The sequence below is a fragment of the Hibiscus syriacus genome, unplaced genomic scaffold, assembly GCF_006381635.1.
Source record: "Hibiscus syriacus cultivar Baekdansim isolate YM2019G1 unplaced genomic scaffold, ASM638163v2 tig00003721_pilon, whole genome shotgun sequence".
Taxonomy (NCBI): domain Eukaryota; kingdom Viridiplantae; phylum Streptophyta; class Magnoliopsida; order Malvales; family Malvaceae; genus Hibiscus; species Hibiscus syriacus.
Genome location: NW_024061981.1, coordinates 2131234 through 2146017, shown reverse-complemented (window position 1 = coordinate 2146017; position 14784 = coordinate 2131234). Strand labels below are relative to the sequence as shown.

Below are 14784 nucleotides of genomic sequence, written 5' to 3'. Positions count from 1 at the left end.
CTCGGAACAACCGGAGGATGTCTCTTTGCTTCTACAAAAAGAGGTTCTAGAGCCCCGCTAGATCTTTGTTCATGATCTGTATTATAAAATAAAATAATCGAACAAAGATGCTCTTCGTTTGTATATGTTCACAAACAAACCCGTTTATAAGTTTATTTATTGACTCATTCGTTTATATTCAAGAAGAAGTTCGTTTACGGTCACACCTCCAGTATTTCTGATGCTCGAACTGGGACATCAAAGAATAACAACAATTCCTTTACTACCGATTTCGCTTGCAAATGAAAGAGTAAAAATTAAAAATTAAATGTATAAACGAACCTAAATTCACTTCCGAAGCCCCTCAAATGCTGTTGTGTTTGAGTGGCACTTCCGGATATCGGCATCACTCACACTCTTAAGTGGAAACTTCATAGATTCCCCAAAATGAGCAGCTTTAATTTCTGCTACTACATCATCAGCATCTTCCCTCCATAGCTTCAGGGTTCTCACTTCTTCTCCTTTCTCACTCAATATCCTAAGATTATAAACTATACCACATGTTACAAAATCTAAAATCTAAAATATTGTCCTCAAATAGTAATTTTGAATCTTTTATCTTTACAATATTGTTATTATTTTCACACCATATAACTTCCTCTGGGTTAAAAGTAATTAATATTATGTCTTGAGTTGATATCTTGATCAATGTTATTTTAATTTAAGAATGTTTTATGTTTCTAATCATTCAGTTCATCTCTCTAATCTTATTCTTCCAAACCAAACAAGACCTCTCCTCTTTTCCTCTAATAATTCAGTCAATGTTACCGAAGGGTTTGATTGGTCATACTTTAAACTGAGGATTAAATTGAATGAAAAATATTTATGAAGGCGAAATTGGTCAAATTCATATAATATCAGATCCCATAATTTCACCTTATCCTCTTACAACTATCAGTTTTTGATTACTCATTTACCAACCGTTTATATCATTTGATTCATATAATATCTCAAATAAATTTAAAATCTCAGTCAAATAATTTTCGTAGGGGCTCAAATTGACCCTCTCAATTCAACTTAACATTAAATTATTTAGTTGAATTAAATTTAACAATTCAAGTAAAGGAAATAGAACATTGATACAAGTACTAAATTTCACTCAACATCATCTTAAGAACCACGATAAAGATTGACCAAACTCGAAAGATTTAACATCCATCAAAATAAGAAAGGGAGAACTGAATCAGCATAATGCGTTGGGAAGTAAAGATGGGCAAACTTTTGAGTAGGTGAAGTAAAATTTGTGCAAACTACTTGTCAAAGAGCATACCTACACAAGAAAGAACTAAGGAAAGTAGACAGGCCAATCGTAGTAGTACGAGTCCCTGAAATCCTTGTCCATCTCATTCCACTGAAAAGACATACGAAATCAAAGAATAAGGGCATCTTTGCATGATAAGATTTAAGAAAGTTTGTCCATAGATGATAGCAGATAACAAACCTTAAACTTAAATGGTTGATTCTTTGCCTTTGCTTTCTTCCAATGGTAGTGTTTGAGTATCATTGCTCTGTCATGCCAACTACAAATTGGGGTTTTTCACGGAAGATGCTCTCAACCTAGCGTTGGGGGCAGCTTACTATCCTACCTCCCTCTTATCCCATTACATATGGGAATAAGGGTCAGCTAATATATATAAGTGAAAACCCTGGACTTGCGATCCCGGAACCTATGAGTAAAATGAATAGCAGAACACGTATGGAATGCCCTATATAAATACAATAATGGAGAGACCAACAGGTTTCTTTAGTTAGATTAAACATCAAATATCCATGTTGGCTAAGGCTAACAACAATATAAGAAAGCTACTTAACAAAAACCGAATCATTTGCATCCATATAAGGATGCTTGATGAAATGGATCTGTACCCTGGTAAAGCTACATAATGAACAAATTAAATGTGTCCGGCATTCGGGAATTAACTTTCGGAAAAGACCCTTGATAAACGAAACTCGTCTATCTCCATTTGGTCAGAAAATGGCTATAAATTCCAGAAGAAATAGCAATTTGCACAAAGACAACTTGCTAAAATGAAGCTGCCAACAAAGCTATAGAGGTCTTCCACAACTAGAAGCTGTTCATTTTGCAACCTGCTCAAAAACTGGGAAATTGAGTTATCAAAATTCAAAAGGAAAGAAATACAACAATCCAGCTCCACTGCACCATAACGATCCCAATTAAACAACATATGATGAATGAAAACAATGAATTATATAAGTCTTGAACAGTCAAGATAACTTAGAAAATAGAAATTAAACGAAAAGGGAAAAGAAATCCCAAACTGCTAAAGCAAATGAATTTGAACTATATTTCATTAACTTCAAAGGGAAACCTAATTCACATAAATAAAAAGCAAGATTCCATCAAACACAAAAATCAAAGCTTGCAGATGTAATTTCAAACGAAGATAAAGCAATAAGAAAAACTAGCAAAAAAATACGAAACAAAAGAGTTTACGAGAGAAAAGGTGTTACACCCCAGGTTAGGGGCTAAATTTTATTGATTTAAGTAAATTTAAGGGACTAAATTACAAATTTTAAAAACTTGCAGCTCGGGTTGAAACTTTGGGAAGTTCAGGGACTTAATCCCGAAAGTTCCCATTTTGTTTTAAGTGAGAAAAATAAATATTTCTCCCCCGAGCAGATTGAAAAATTTCCCAAAACTATTAACCTTCCCCGTCACTCATTGCTGCTAATTTCGTCGTCTCCCGATCACCGTGATCTACACCGTCGGTACCTCCATGATCGTCGACACCACGGGACCAAAACCCCCTTGGTCTTTTACCATGGAACACTGCCAAACGTCATAGATTTGGCCATCGATTGCTCATTGCAAACTCACTGGCTACCGTTGAATTTCTTTATTTTCAACCGATCCCGACGTTAATTCATTGCACTGCCACTACCATGGTACTCCTTGAGAAGTTTCGATCAAAACCCATGCAACCGTGTCCCCTCATCGTCGCTCCATCGCCGTGTATTGTACATCCGCCGTGGTAAGCACTTTGTTATGATATTTAGTTCATTTTCTTCGTGTTTTGGCTAGTATTTGGAGTGTTTTTGGACTGATTATTGTGTTGGTTTTCGTTTGGAGTAATCGACCGCTCTTAATTGCCTCCGTCGCCGTCGAACGCGCCGCCACGTGTCGACAGTGCGCGTGGGGATACTCTGCTTGTCCAGGAAGCTTTTGAACTGGTCCAGTCAGCCCGAACCGGGTCTGTTTGACCCGACCAAGACAACTCGGTCTAAGTCAACATCTCTGAGTCAATTCGTTCGAGTCAACCCATCTGAATCAACCCGTTGACTTTGACCGAAAAGTCAAAATTTAAAAAAAATATATTTTATGTTTTTTGACGTCCTTAGTCCGAATCCGAAGTTTGTTTTTCCAAATTCGCACCTGGTAAGCCATTTTTCAGTGATTTATATTCGGAATCAAATTTGGTTTTTCGATTAAGTTTAGTTTATGATATAAATTCGGTTGCTATGTATCCGAGGAATTACTGGACGTTGAATTTAAGTTTGAGAGTGATCGAATGGAGTTTAAACATTCTATCGGTGGAGCACGAAAACTGAGGTAATACTTTACTACATTTTGTATGCTTTCCGGAACTTATTGATAATTGGTAACTGCATCAATGAAATGATTGGTCCTTTGGGTAAAATTAATTATTTTTTGGGCTCGAACAAAATTTCGGTAAAAAGACAGTAAAATGTATAAGATTCAGATGGCTCGCATAAGAAACTGAAGATCGATCATAAATAAGTATAAGTGCAATGATTATTTAATAAATGAATTGACTTCAGTATTCGTAAATTTTGATTAATTTCTTTAAAGGTTGAATACCAGAAATAATTGGATATGAAGTTACCAAAAATAACTCAATAAGGTAAAATTAAGAAAATGCCATTGTTCTGTAAAATACCAAAACTTCCCCTGATGATGAAGAATAACCTAGAAAGGACATACTTAACCAATTATCATAAAAAGTGCATATTGTTTGGATTGAAAGGAATTACCGAAATGTCATCGAGCTACCAAATGACCTCAAATGTTCAAATGACAAAAATACCATGAACTCTAAAGGAGATGACCCGAGAACTTATATTTTGATCCACTTGAATATTAGAATCATTGATTAAATTCCTAATATATTTGGAATGCCCCTAAAGTGTAATGATTCGAAGTACGTCCAAGCTCTGGAATAACTAAATACCTTCAGCTCTGAAATGAATAAATCAACCTCGAATACCAAAATGACTATATATATTGACCAAGTTGAATTGAATGAAAGTATTGTGTGTATTAGAATTTGCGAAAATGACCGAATTCCTATGAAGTGATGGGATAAACTTGACTAATAAATGACCTAAGTACCCTTAATGACCTAGGATAAAGTGAGTGACTTGGATAAGTCTAGAAACGCTGATGAACTTACATGACGTACTGTCCCTAAGGGTTATGAACCATGAATCAAACACACCGATATTTCTCGATATTGTTGCAATGCATATGTGAAATAAATACAATTGAAATTACATGTTTGTCTCTCTAAGAACCATTCAACGAAGATTATGAAGATGACCAGTTCAACACAAGTTGTTAGTATTAAAGTGCGAATACCCTTGAAGTGTAAAGATTTGACCGGTTGACATGTATCACAGTTTTGAGAGTTGTTCAGTTCAAGTTAACTCGGTATCCTGATCAATATTCATGAATCTTAAATACCATGAATCTTCGTTATTCCCTTATTGGATTAAATTACTAATAATTCTCTAAAGACCAAATGTCTGAAATGCCCCTAATTTTCTTGAATAATAGGAACACTCATGTTATGTCTAAATCTTCAATAATTATATTATAATAGATTCTAAATGTCTTCCTGATTTTTTGGGTCTGAAATCTGTTTTATTTTTTGATATTGTTAAATTCTGTTTTTAATATATAAATTATTTTATTGTATTACGCACTTTAACAAAAATTTTAATTTTCTGTGATTTTTACGGTGGGTCGCTCTGGTGGCCCTAATGTGACATTTTAGTTCAAATCGGGTCATCCGCATCGGTCCGTCGGTGTTACATTTAGTAGTATTAGAGCTTAGGTTAAGTCAAGTCTTCTGGGTAGATCGACCGATCGACTGTCATAGTATGTCTAGTATATGTATGCCCCTAGATTATGTCCATACTATCCGAGCCGAAACTCTGATGTTAAGAAATCATTCTATAATAAGTATACCAAGGTATCTTATATGTTATGACATAATCTATGCAACAAGGGAATAATGTTAGCAATTGTCCCAATTTTTGAAATATCCCTGCAAGTATCGAGGGAGTTTATTCGGTCGAAAATTTTGACATGATTTTTAACGTGAATTTGAGTTTTGTTACTCCCCATACGTTCTGTGATGGTAGGCTTATAGTCAAACCTTATAATTGAAGTTTTCGATATTAAGAATTACTACTTAAGTTGATTGAAGAGCAAGGTAGTTGGTCCAAGAATTAACAATGTCTCATTCCCCCTAAATTTAGGCATTGATGTACCGAATTGAAGAATTTTTGGAAATTATTCTTGCTCCAATTTTATGAGTTTGAATCTCAATAAGTGATGAGCTTTGTACCTCAATGATTTGACATGTATGAGATTAAAGTAAATATTAGAATACTTGGGAAAAGAGCAAGTCTCGAGGTGATGCTACTCGTATAAAAGAAAATATTTATGTCTGCATGTTGCATTGAAAGTAAGCAAGTGTTATTCTGGTTAAGGATTGTTAATTAAGGTAAGTTTGATAATATGAGGAGAATTATGTTCAAATTCTGGAATTTTTATATGGAAAAGTTTTGCCTAGGACTCTTATTCAACCGATTAAGGTCTAATAGAGGAATCATATACATGTAAATGAAACCCGAGAGAATGAAGATTGGATGGAAGCTTAGTTTCTACATTTCTATCACTTGGATAAATTTCGATGACATAATTTCTTTTAAGGAGTGGAGAATTGTCACACCTAAGTTATAGGCTAAATTTTATTGATTTAAGTAAATTTAAGGGAGTAAATTGCAAGTTTTAGAAACTTGCAGCTCGGGTTGAAACTCTGGGAAGTTCAGAGACTTAAGCCCGAAATTTCCCATTTTGTGTTAAATGAGAAAAATAAATCTTTCTCCCCCCGATCGGATTGAAAAATTTCCCAAAATTATTAACCTCCCTCGTCACTCATTGCTGCTGATTTCGTCGTCTCCCGGTCACTGTGATCTACACCATCGGTACCTATGTGATCATCGACACCACCGTGATCGTCGGTATCACGCGACCAAAACCTCTTGGTCTTTTACCATGGAACGTTGCCAAACGTCGTAGATTTTACCATCGATTGATCATTGCAAACTCACTGACCACCGTTGAATTTCTTTATTTTCAACCGATCCTGGTGTTAATTCATTGCACCGCCACTTCCATGGTACTCCTTGAGAAGTTTCGATCAAAACCCATGCAACTGTGTTCCCTCATCGTTGCTCTATCGTCGTGCGTTGTATATCCACCGTGATAAGCACTTTGTTATGATATTTATTCATGTTTTAGCTAGTATTTGCAGTGTTTTTGGACTGATTATTGTGTTGGTTTTCGTTTGGAGTAATCGGCCGCCCGAAATTTCCTCCGTCGTCGTCGTACGTGTCGCAACGCTCCGACAATACGGGTGGGGATACTCTGTCGATCCATGAAACTTCTGGAACCGGTCCAGTCAGCCCGAACCGTCCCGAACCGGGTCTGTTTGACTCGATCGAGTCAACTCGATCTGAGTCAACTCGTTCGAGTCAACTCGTTTGAGTCAACTCAATCTGAGTCAACCCGTTTGAGTCAACTCGTTCGAGATAACCCGTATGAGCCAACTCATCCGAGTCAACCCGTATGAGCCAACTCATCCGAGTAAACCCGTTGACTTTGAACAGAAAGATAAAATTTAAAAAAAAATCATATTTTATGTTTTTTGACGTTCTGAGTTCGAATCCGAAGTCCGTTTTGCCAAATTCGCACCTGGTAAGCCGTTTTTCATTTATTTATCTTCGGAATCAAATTGGTTTTCCGATTAAGTTCATTTTATGATGTAAATTCAGTTGCTATGTAACCAAAGAATTATTGGACGTTGAATTTAAGTTTGATAGTGATCGAATGGAGTTTAAATGTTCGATCAATGGAGCATGAAAATCGAGGAATACTTTACTTCATTTTGTATGCTTTCCGGAACTTGTTGATAATTGGTAACTACATCAATGAAATTATTGGTCCTTTGGGTAAAATTAATTATTTTTGGACTCGAATATAATTTTGGTAAAAATACAGTAAACTGTATAAGATTCAGATGGCTCGCATAAGAAACTGGAAGATCAATCGGAAATAATTATAAGTTCAGTGATTATTTAATAAATGAATTGACTTAAGGATTCATAAATTTTAATTAATTTCTTTAAAGGTTGAACACCGGAAATAATTGGATATGAAATTAATAAAAACAACCCAATGAGGTAAAATTATGAAAATGCCTTTATTCTGTTAAATACCAAGACTTCCCTTGATGGTGAAGAATAACCTAGAAATGACATACTTGACCAATTATCATAAAAAATGCATATTATTTGGATTGAAAGGAATTACCGAAATGTCCTCGAGCTACGAAATAACCTCAAATGTTCAAAATACTCTGAACACTAAAAGAGCTAGAATACATCGAATCCTAATTTATCGACAATAATGTCAATGACAAAATTGAATGGAATGACGATAATACACTTAAAATGTAAAAAGAAATATGGATGACTATGATATTTGAGATGATCTGAGAACTTATATTTTGATCCACTTGAATCTTGGAATCACCGATTAAATTTCTAATCTATTTGGAATGCCCCTGAAGTTTAATATGATTCGAAGTACATCCAAGCAATGGAATAACTAAATACCTTCAGCTCTGAAATGAATAAATCAACCTCGAATACCAAAATAACTGTATATATTGACCAAGTTGAATTGAATGGAAGTATTGTATGTATTAGAATTTGCAAAAATGACCAAATTATTCTGGAAACTCCGAAGTGCCTATGATAGACTTGACTACTAAATGACCTAAGTACCCTTAATGACCTTGGATTAAGTGAGTGACTTGGATAAGTCTGGAAACGCTGATGAACTTACATGATGTACCATCCCTAAGGGTTATGAACCAGAAATCAAGCACGTTGACATTTCTCGATATTGTTACAATGCATATATGAAATAAATACCATTGGAATTACATGTTCATCTCTCTAAGAGCCATTCAACGAAGATTCTAAAAATGATTAGTTTGACACAAGTTGTCAGTATTTAAGTGCGAATACCCTTAAAGTGCAACGATTTGATCGGTTGACAGGTGTCACAGTGCTGGGAGTTGTTCAGTTTGAGTTAACTCGATATCCTGATCAATCGACATGAATCTTAAATACCATGAATCATCGTTATTTCCTTATTGGATTAAATTACTAATAATTCTCTAAGAACCAAATGTCTAAAATGCCCTTGATTTTCTTGAATAATGGGAACACTCATGTTATGTCTAAACCTTCAATAATTATGTTATAATAGATTCTGAATGTCTTCTTGATTACTCAATTGCCTACGAAAAATATATGAATATTGTATGATCTTGATAAATCATTTCCCGAATGAATGATGAATCAATGAGCTATCAAACCCTTTTTTTTATAGGGATATTGATTCTGAAATTTTATTAAATTACAAAAGTTTCATGGTTCCCTACCTGATAAATATGAAGTATCTCCGAATAATATCTGGATCTTCCAGTGTGTTCCTTATGTGACATGTAAATGTTTTACCTGTTTTAAAATTTGATTTTCTGTAATCACTGATTTACTAGTTTATGAGCTATGATTACCTGAAATATGTTCTCTGATTACATGTTTTCACTGTAAAATATGATCATTCTGAATTTATGGATCATGGAATCTATTGGTTACTACTTGAATTGTTTTATTGGGACATTATCTGGGTATGATACTGGAGTATGGAAGTTCAACTTGGTCAACTGGTAATTCCTTATATATGTTTAGACCGATCGAACTGGTAATTCCTTAAGGACCTAAGGTGACCCTTGGATAGGCTCCAAGACCCCGAGAAACTTTCTTGAGTAGGCTCTCAGGCCTCAAGGCACTCCATTAGGTAAATCATGGGACTGTGTATGGTGTATAGGTGGAGGAAATTTATGTGATTTAAATAACTACATGATAATTTTGCCTATATACTACTAGATCATTATTTTGATATTAAAATTGCTGCTCAATCTGATTTCTATTAGGTAATGTATGGGTAGGCTGGAGTATGCAAGTTCAGCTCGGTCAAACTGGTAATTCCTTATATAGGTTAAAATTGATCAAGCTGGTAATTCCTTACGGACCTAAGGTGACCCTTGGGTAGGCTCCGAGGCTTCGAGAAACTTTCTTGGGCTCTCAGGCCCCAAGGTACTCTCTTAGGGTGGCTCATTTGCTGTGTGCTTAGAGTAAGTCCTTATGGATGTTGTTTTAGGGAACTGTATACCGGTGTTCGGTTTGAGGGTATTACTATAGTTTTTAAAAATATGTTTTAAACTGTTACTGTTTTAAAATAGATCTATATATGTTCACTAGTTTTGGTTAGAACACACTAGACATCCTTTTCCGATCTCCTGAAAAATTGGTACTCTGAATGTTTCCTATGAACTGAAATCTTCATGGCTTTTACTCGATAAACCTGTAGACATCTGAATCAATAAGGAAAATTATGTTTTTCCATTTATCTACATGTTCTTCAACTTCACTTTGTAGTTTTGTATTACTGAGCTTCCTAAAGATCACTCTTTTACTCACCATTTCAGGTTAAAAGAGTCGTACCAGTGCAGCTATCGACATCAGTAAAGGAGTTCCACTGCGTAATATGATGTATGTGATTAGGGGGCATGTAGGTTGTATTCTGTTTTATATCTGAGTTTGAAATCTGTTTTATTTTTGGATATCGTTAAATTATATTTTTAATATATAAATTGTTTTATTATTTTATGTGCTTTAACATAAATTTTAATTTTTTGGGATTTTTAAGGTGGGTCGCTCTGGTAGTACTAATGTGATATCTCGAATCGCCCGCATCAGTCCGTAGGTGTTACAAAAGGGTGAAGCAAAATTACTTGAATTGGTTGGAGAGCTGCCACATGTAAGGGTTGAACCAGGCGAGTACAGAGAAAGCAGCACACCCTATCCAGATATTCACGAACAGGTCTGCACTCACATGGGGGACTCCTGGGTCACCTCTGTACGCGTTTCCAAAGTACTTCTCCATTTTCAAAGCTTCACTCTTTTCTTCACCTCTCTCTCTCACAACCACAAAGCCAAGCTCTTATATTTTCCAGGTTTAGGATGAAATAAATCATTTGCCAAAATATGGCAAATATTGCTTTAGACTATATTTCTAGGCCCAACAAGAAAGAAATAGGGATCGGGTAGCAGGGGTGTTCATTTTTTGGTTTTAACCGAATTAACCGACTGAACTGAATTAGTTTGGTCGAGGAACGATTAATAATTCTTTTAGAATTCGGTTAACGGTTAATTCGGTTCGAAATCGATTAATTAACCGAATTAACCGAAATTAAATTTTAAATATATTATATATAACATATGAGGTCAGCCCAAACTATTTAAAACTCAATTAATAATTTAGGATCTAATAACTTTTAAACCTAAATCAATATTAATTAATTAAAAAAATCCATATAAAATTTTATTTTATAATTATATATTATTTAAATTAATTGTAAATTGTTTTTTTTAATTAAAAAATATTCAATTTTTATAAAATTTAGAAAATTTTAAAAAATTTCGGTTAATTCAAAAATTAACTAAATTAACCAAAATTTATTCGTTTCGGTTAATATTTTCAAAAAAAGTTCGGTTCGATTAACGGTTAAAGAAAAAAACTTTGGTTAATGGTAATTCGGTTCGGTCAGCCATCGTTTTAACCGAATGAACACACCTATCGGGTAGGATTTTTTTTTAAAAAAATTGGGTTTCGGTCAGGTCAAATCAGATTTTTTTAAGTTATGTTTGGATCGGGTCGGGTTTGAGTTTAGGGTGAAAAATACCTGACCTGACCTGATCCGACTCGACCCGAAAAATTATAATTTTACCTTATATATTTAGAGATAATTACAATAATACCCCTCTATATATTATTTTCTTCCAATTAAATCTCTATTTTTATTAAATAATTTTTTAAATAAATATATTATTTTAGGTCGGGTCGGGTGGAGTTCAGATTTTATCTCAAAAATTTGTGTCAGGTTCGAATCAGGTTGAAGGGGTATATTTTTAGGTTGGGTGAAGGATTTAAAATTTTCGGGTCTGATCAAGTGGATTGAAATTTTAACCCGACCCGACTCATGCTCATCCCTAGAAAGAAAGTGACTATAATGTAAAATCATAATGGATTGTTTGATTCACAAAATATAAGTTTATCATTAGCAATAATATTTTATATGTTACATTACGCAACACATTACTGGAAATATTGCATTATCTTGTTTGGTTTATTTGACAGGAATATCATATTATAATGTTTAGATAGAGAAATATAAGATAAGAAAAATGTATGTTTTGCAAAATTGTCTTTAATATATATATATATATATATATATATATATATTAACAAATGAAAGTTCATAGAAAGCATATTTTTATTATTTTTAATTTATATAATTTTAATAAAATTTGTACACAAATAGTTTAATATATTTTTATTTTATTTAGTTTTTATTTCTTTAAAAATATTAAACATATTTACACGGTGTAAGTATGTGTTTATTTTTAGGTTGAGAGATGTAAATATTTACACATATTTAAATATGTGTTAATTGTTACGCTTTTTTATTTATGCTACATGTATGAGTTGGAAAACAAAATATTATATCAAATTATATGAAAAAAATAATATAAAAATGTGAAAACCTTTTACGAAAATTAATCCTAAATAATACATGTAATCAAATATATACAAAAAAAATAAATTTTGAATCGAATACATACATAAAAATAATCAAAATAAAATAAAAAATTTGATTTATTTTTATTTTATATATCATATTATTTTATAATAAGTATTAAAAAATTCATAATTCATTCAAAATAAATAAAATAAATTTATACTCGTATAATTATATACAAAAGGAATGATCATTTTGAAATAACTATATTATTCGGGGTATATTGTCCAAAGTGAGGAATGAGATTCCCAAAAATTCAAGGTAAAAAAGCACTCTTGGTAATGTTTCATTATCTCCTAGTGGGAATGCTTTTGAACCAAATGTGGGTATGTGATTCCAAAAAAGATTATTCTCCTTGGTAATGATCTTTTCATTGATCTAAATGGCAAATGGCCCCTAAGGGTAAACGACAATCATGATCACTTAACTATTAGAAAATCTCAATCTGACCAATATTCTTTTTAATTTTATCAATCTAACCATTTCATTATATAAATTATGTCAATCAAATCGTATGCCGTTAAAAAAGTTTGATGACAATTAATAAAATATTATACATTAAGTTATGGAGCTATTGCTCTCAACTTTTTTATTATTAAAAAATACAAAGGGGATAAATATTTACTCAATTTTTTAAAATTGAATTTTATTTCCTAGGTATAGGTTATCCCTCTTGAACTGATATAATAATTATGTCCTTAAATTCAAATAGCATAACAATATATGTAAACAAAATTTTCGGCGTATCGTACTTCAAAGGGATGTTCTTAAATATGTCTTTTGGTAATAGAATAATGACCTCGTGGCACATAAAAATAACAATGGGATGAGTGTTCTTCTGCTTGATATAGTGAAAGTTTATCTCAATCCCAATCTCGGTCCTATCCCGACTTGTTGCGACTAATTTGATTTCATAAAAAAAACTAATCAAGTGGGATCGAATCCATCTGTTTCAAGGTGTACTACCAGTCCAAGATGAATTTATGCTGGGAAAATCTCAAACCTAATAACCATCCCTCATATTATTCTTGTTACTACGAGTTGTGGTCTTTGGTCTGCAATCAGTTGTCAGGAATGTAACCATACTATGTTATGAAATTTGTTAATGGGGCATATGTTATATCATGTACCATGCCGGTAATGTGAAGGCCAGCAAAACATGGCACAAGCACAACAGCACACAAGATGGGTGGAAGGGGTTGCCAACTTGTTACTGAAAAGATCAGCAAGTAATGATGGTCTAATTTCTCGGACAACTAAGAACTCTACACCAAATCTCTATGTGATAACCCTTATAAGTCTCAAGTATTGACCTTTTTCCAGCGAAATAGAGACGATTTATTTTTTTTTAAATACAGAACAACCCTAGTTTAAAACGAGAAAATTTTTTAGTTTTTTTTCTATCGTCTCATGAAATTGTTCATACCCTCCTTTAAATCTCACAATGGTTCAAGTAAATTTCTTTCTATGTGTGTATACATGTCAGCATTCAAAATATATAATTTTCTTAAAAAATAAGTGAAATTTTGATAAAATCAATATTAATAAAATGTAATTTAAAAACTAATATCTAGATTAATTTTCTTTCTTACATTAAATGTTTAAAGTGTGATTTTAATTTTCTTTTTTTTGAAGTAAATAAAGTAGTTGTCTCTAAAAATCTCTCTAAATCTTAAGGGAGGAGAAACGCACTAACCTTGTTATCTTCTCAACAAGAAAATAAAAGTTTGAAGCATTACAATTCAACAAACATTAGATAATATTAAAAAACTTGAAGTAAACATCAGAAACCTAAAAAAATATCATCCAATATTCTAGATGCATTTTGCCTATTGTGTCATTGTGGTGATAGAGGAATCGGATAATAAGCTTCTTCTTGATTGTTGGGTGGCTGGACAAAAGATGCCAAAAGTGTGCTACCTCTCGATGGATATGTCAGTTGTGGGTGCAAAGACATCGATGCACTAGATGAGCCTGTGACAGTTGGACGCGTAGGAGGTTGTATGCCTCTGAACCCTGGATAAAGTGCAAGATGATGCATCGGAGGTTAGAAACCTAAAAAGAAATCGTTAGTTGAAAATGAACTTGGAATTGATAATAATTATAATGATATAATATTTAATTGAAAGAGCATTTTAAATCATGGTTGTCCATTATCATTTGCTTCGAAAAAGCATATGAGAGTATCGTTGTTGTTGCAATTATTGTTGTGGTTGATGTTGTTTTTGTTGTGACGTTACTAAAGCTATTAGCATATCTTGGCATTCTTAGACTTACCTTAATCACTCCTTTAATGTATCGATCTCTTCTTATTGCTCTGGATTTCACGGTATCCACTTTTTTAGAGAACAAGTTTATGAAGTGTTAATATGGGAGCGGCGAACCCAATACCAAACACTTGACCCATTGAGCTTAATCCACTAGCCAACTACAAAAATATCTTATAGGGGCCAGTTAATGCCGAATATGACTCATCCACACTTGCAGCCTCCTAGATTGTTGTTAGTGTCTGTAAATACTCGCTCTAGATAAAATGATAATTTATTATATTAAATAAAAATAAGTTACATTGATTAATGAAAAACTTTTTATTTGAATTTTAAGAATAACATATCACAAATTCCCTATGATTTTCATTTAATCAACCATCATCTTTCTTATCTTTACGCATATAAGTAAACTTATAAAGAGGGAATGC

General features: G+C 33.1%; 1 protein-coding gene across 1 annotated transcript; it reads right to left on the bottom strand.

Annotated features, from left to right (window-relative positions):
* Window positions 1-1243: 1243 nt before the first annotated feature.
* Window positions 1244-10438, bottom strand: LOC120181452. Its single transcript, XM_039186575.1, has 3 exons — window positions 10239-10438; window positions 1481-1559; window positions 1244-1390 (listed from the first exon to the last, which is right to left on the bottom strand). The coding sequence occupies exons 1-3, from the start codon at window positions 10388-10390 to the stop codon at window positions 1325-1327; spliced, it is 297 nt and encodes a 98-aa protein (XP_039042506.1). The 5' UTR covers window positions 10391-10438; the 3' UTR covers window positions 1244-1324.
* Between the last annotated feature and the right edge of the window lie 4346 nt (window positions 10439-14784).

Coding starts and splice junctions, on each gene's coding strand:
- LOC120181452 (XM_039186575.1), bottom strand. CDS start 10,390: ATGGAGAAGTACTTTGGAAACGCGTACAGAGGTGACCCAGGAGTCCCC. Junction 1,560..10,238: donor CAGCTCTCCAACCAATTCAA/GTAATTTTGCTT, acceptor CCCAATTTGTAG/TTGGCATGACAGAGCAATGA. Junction 1,391..1,480: donor ATCAACCATTTAAGTTTAAG/GTTTGTTATCTG, acceptor ATGTCTTTTCAG/TGGAATGAGATGGACAAGGA.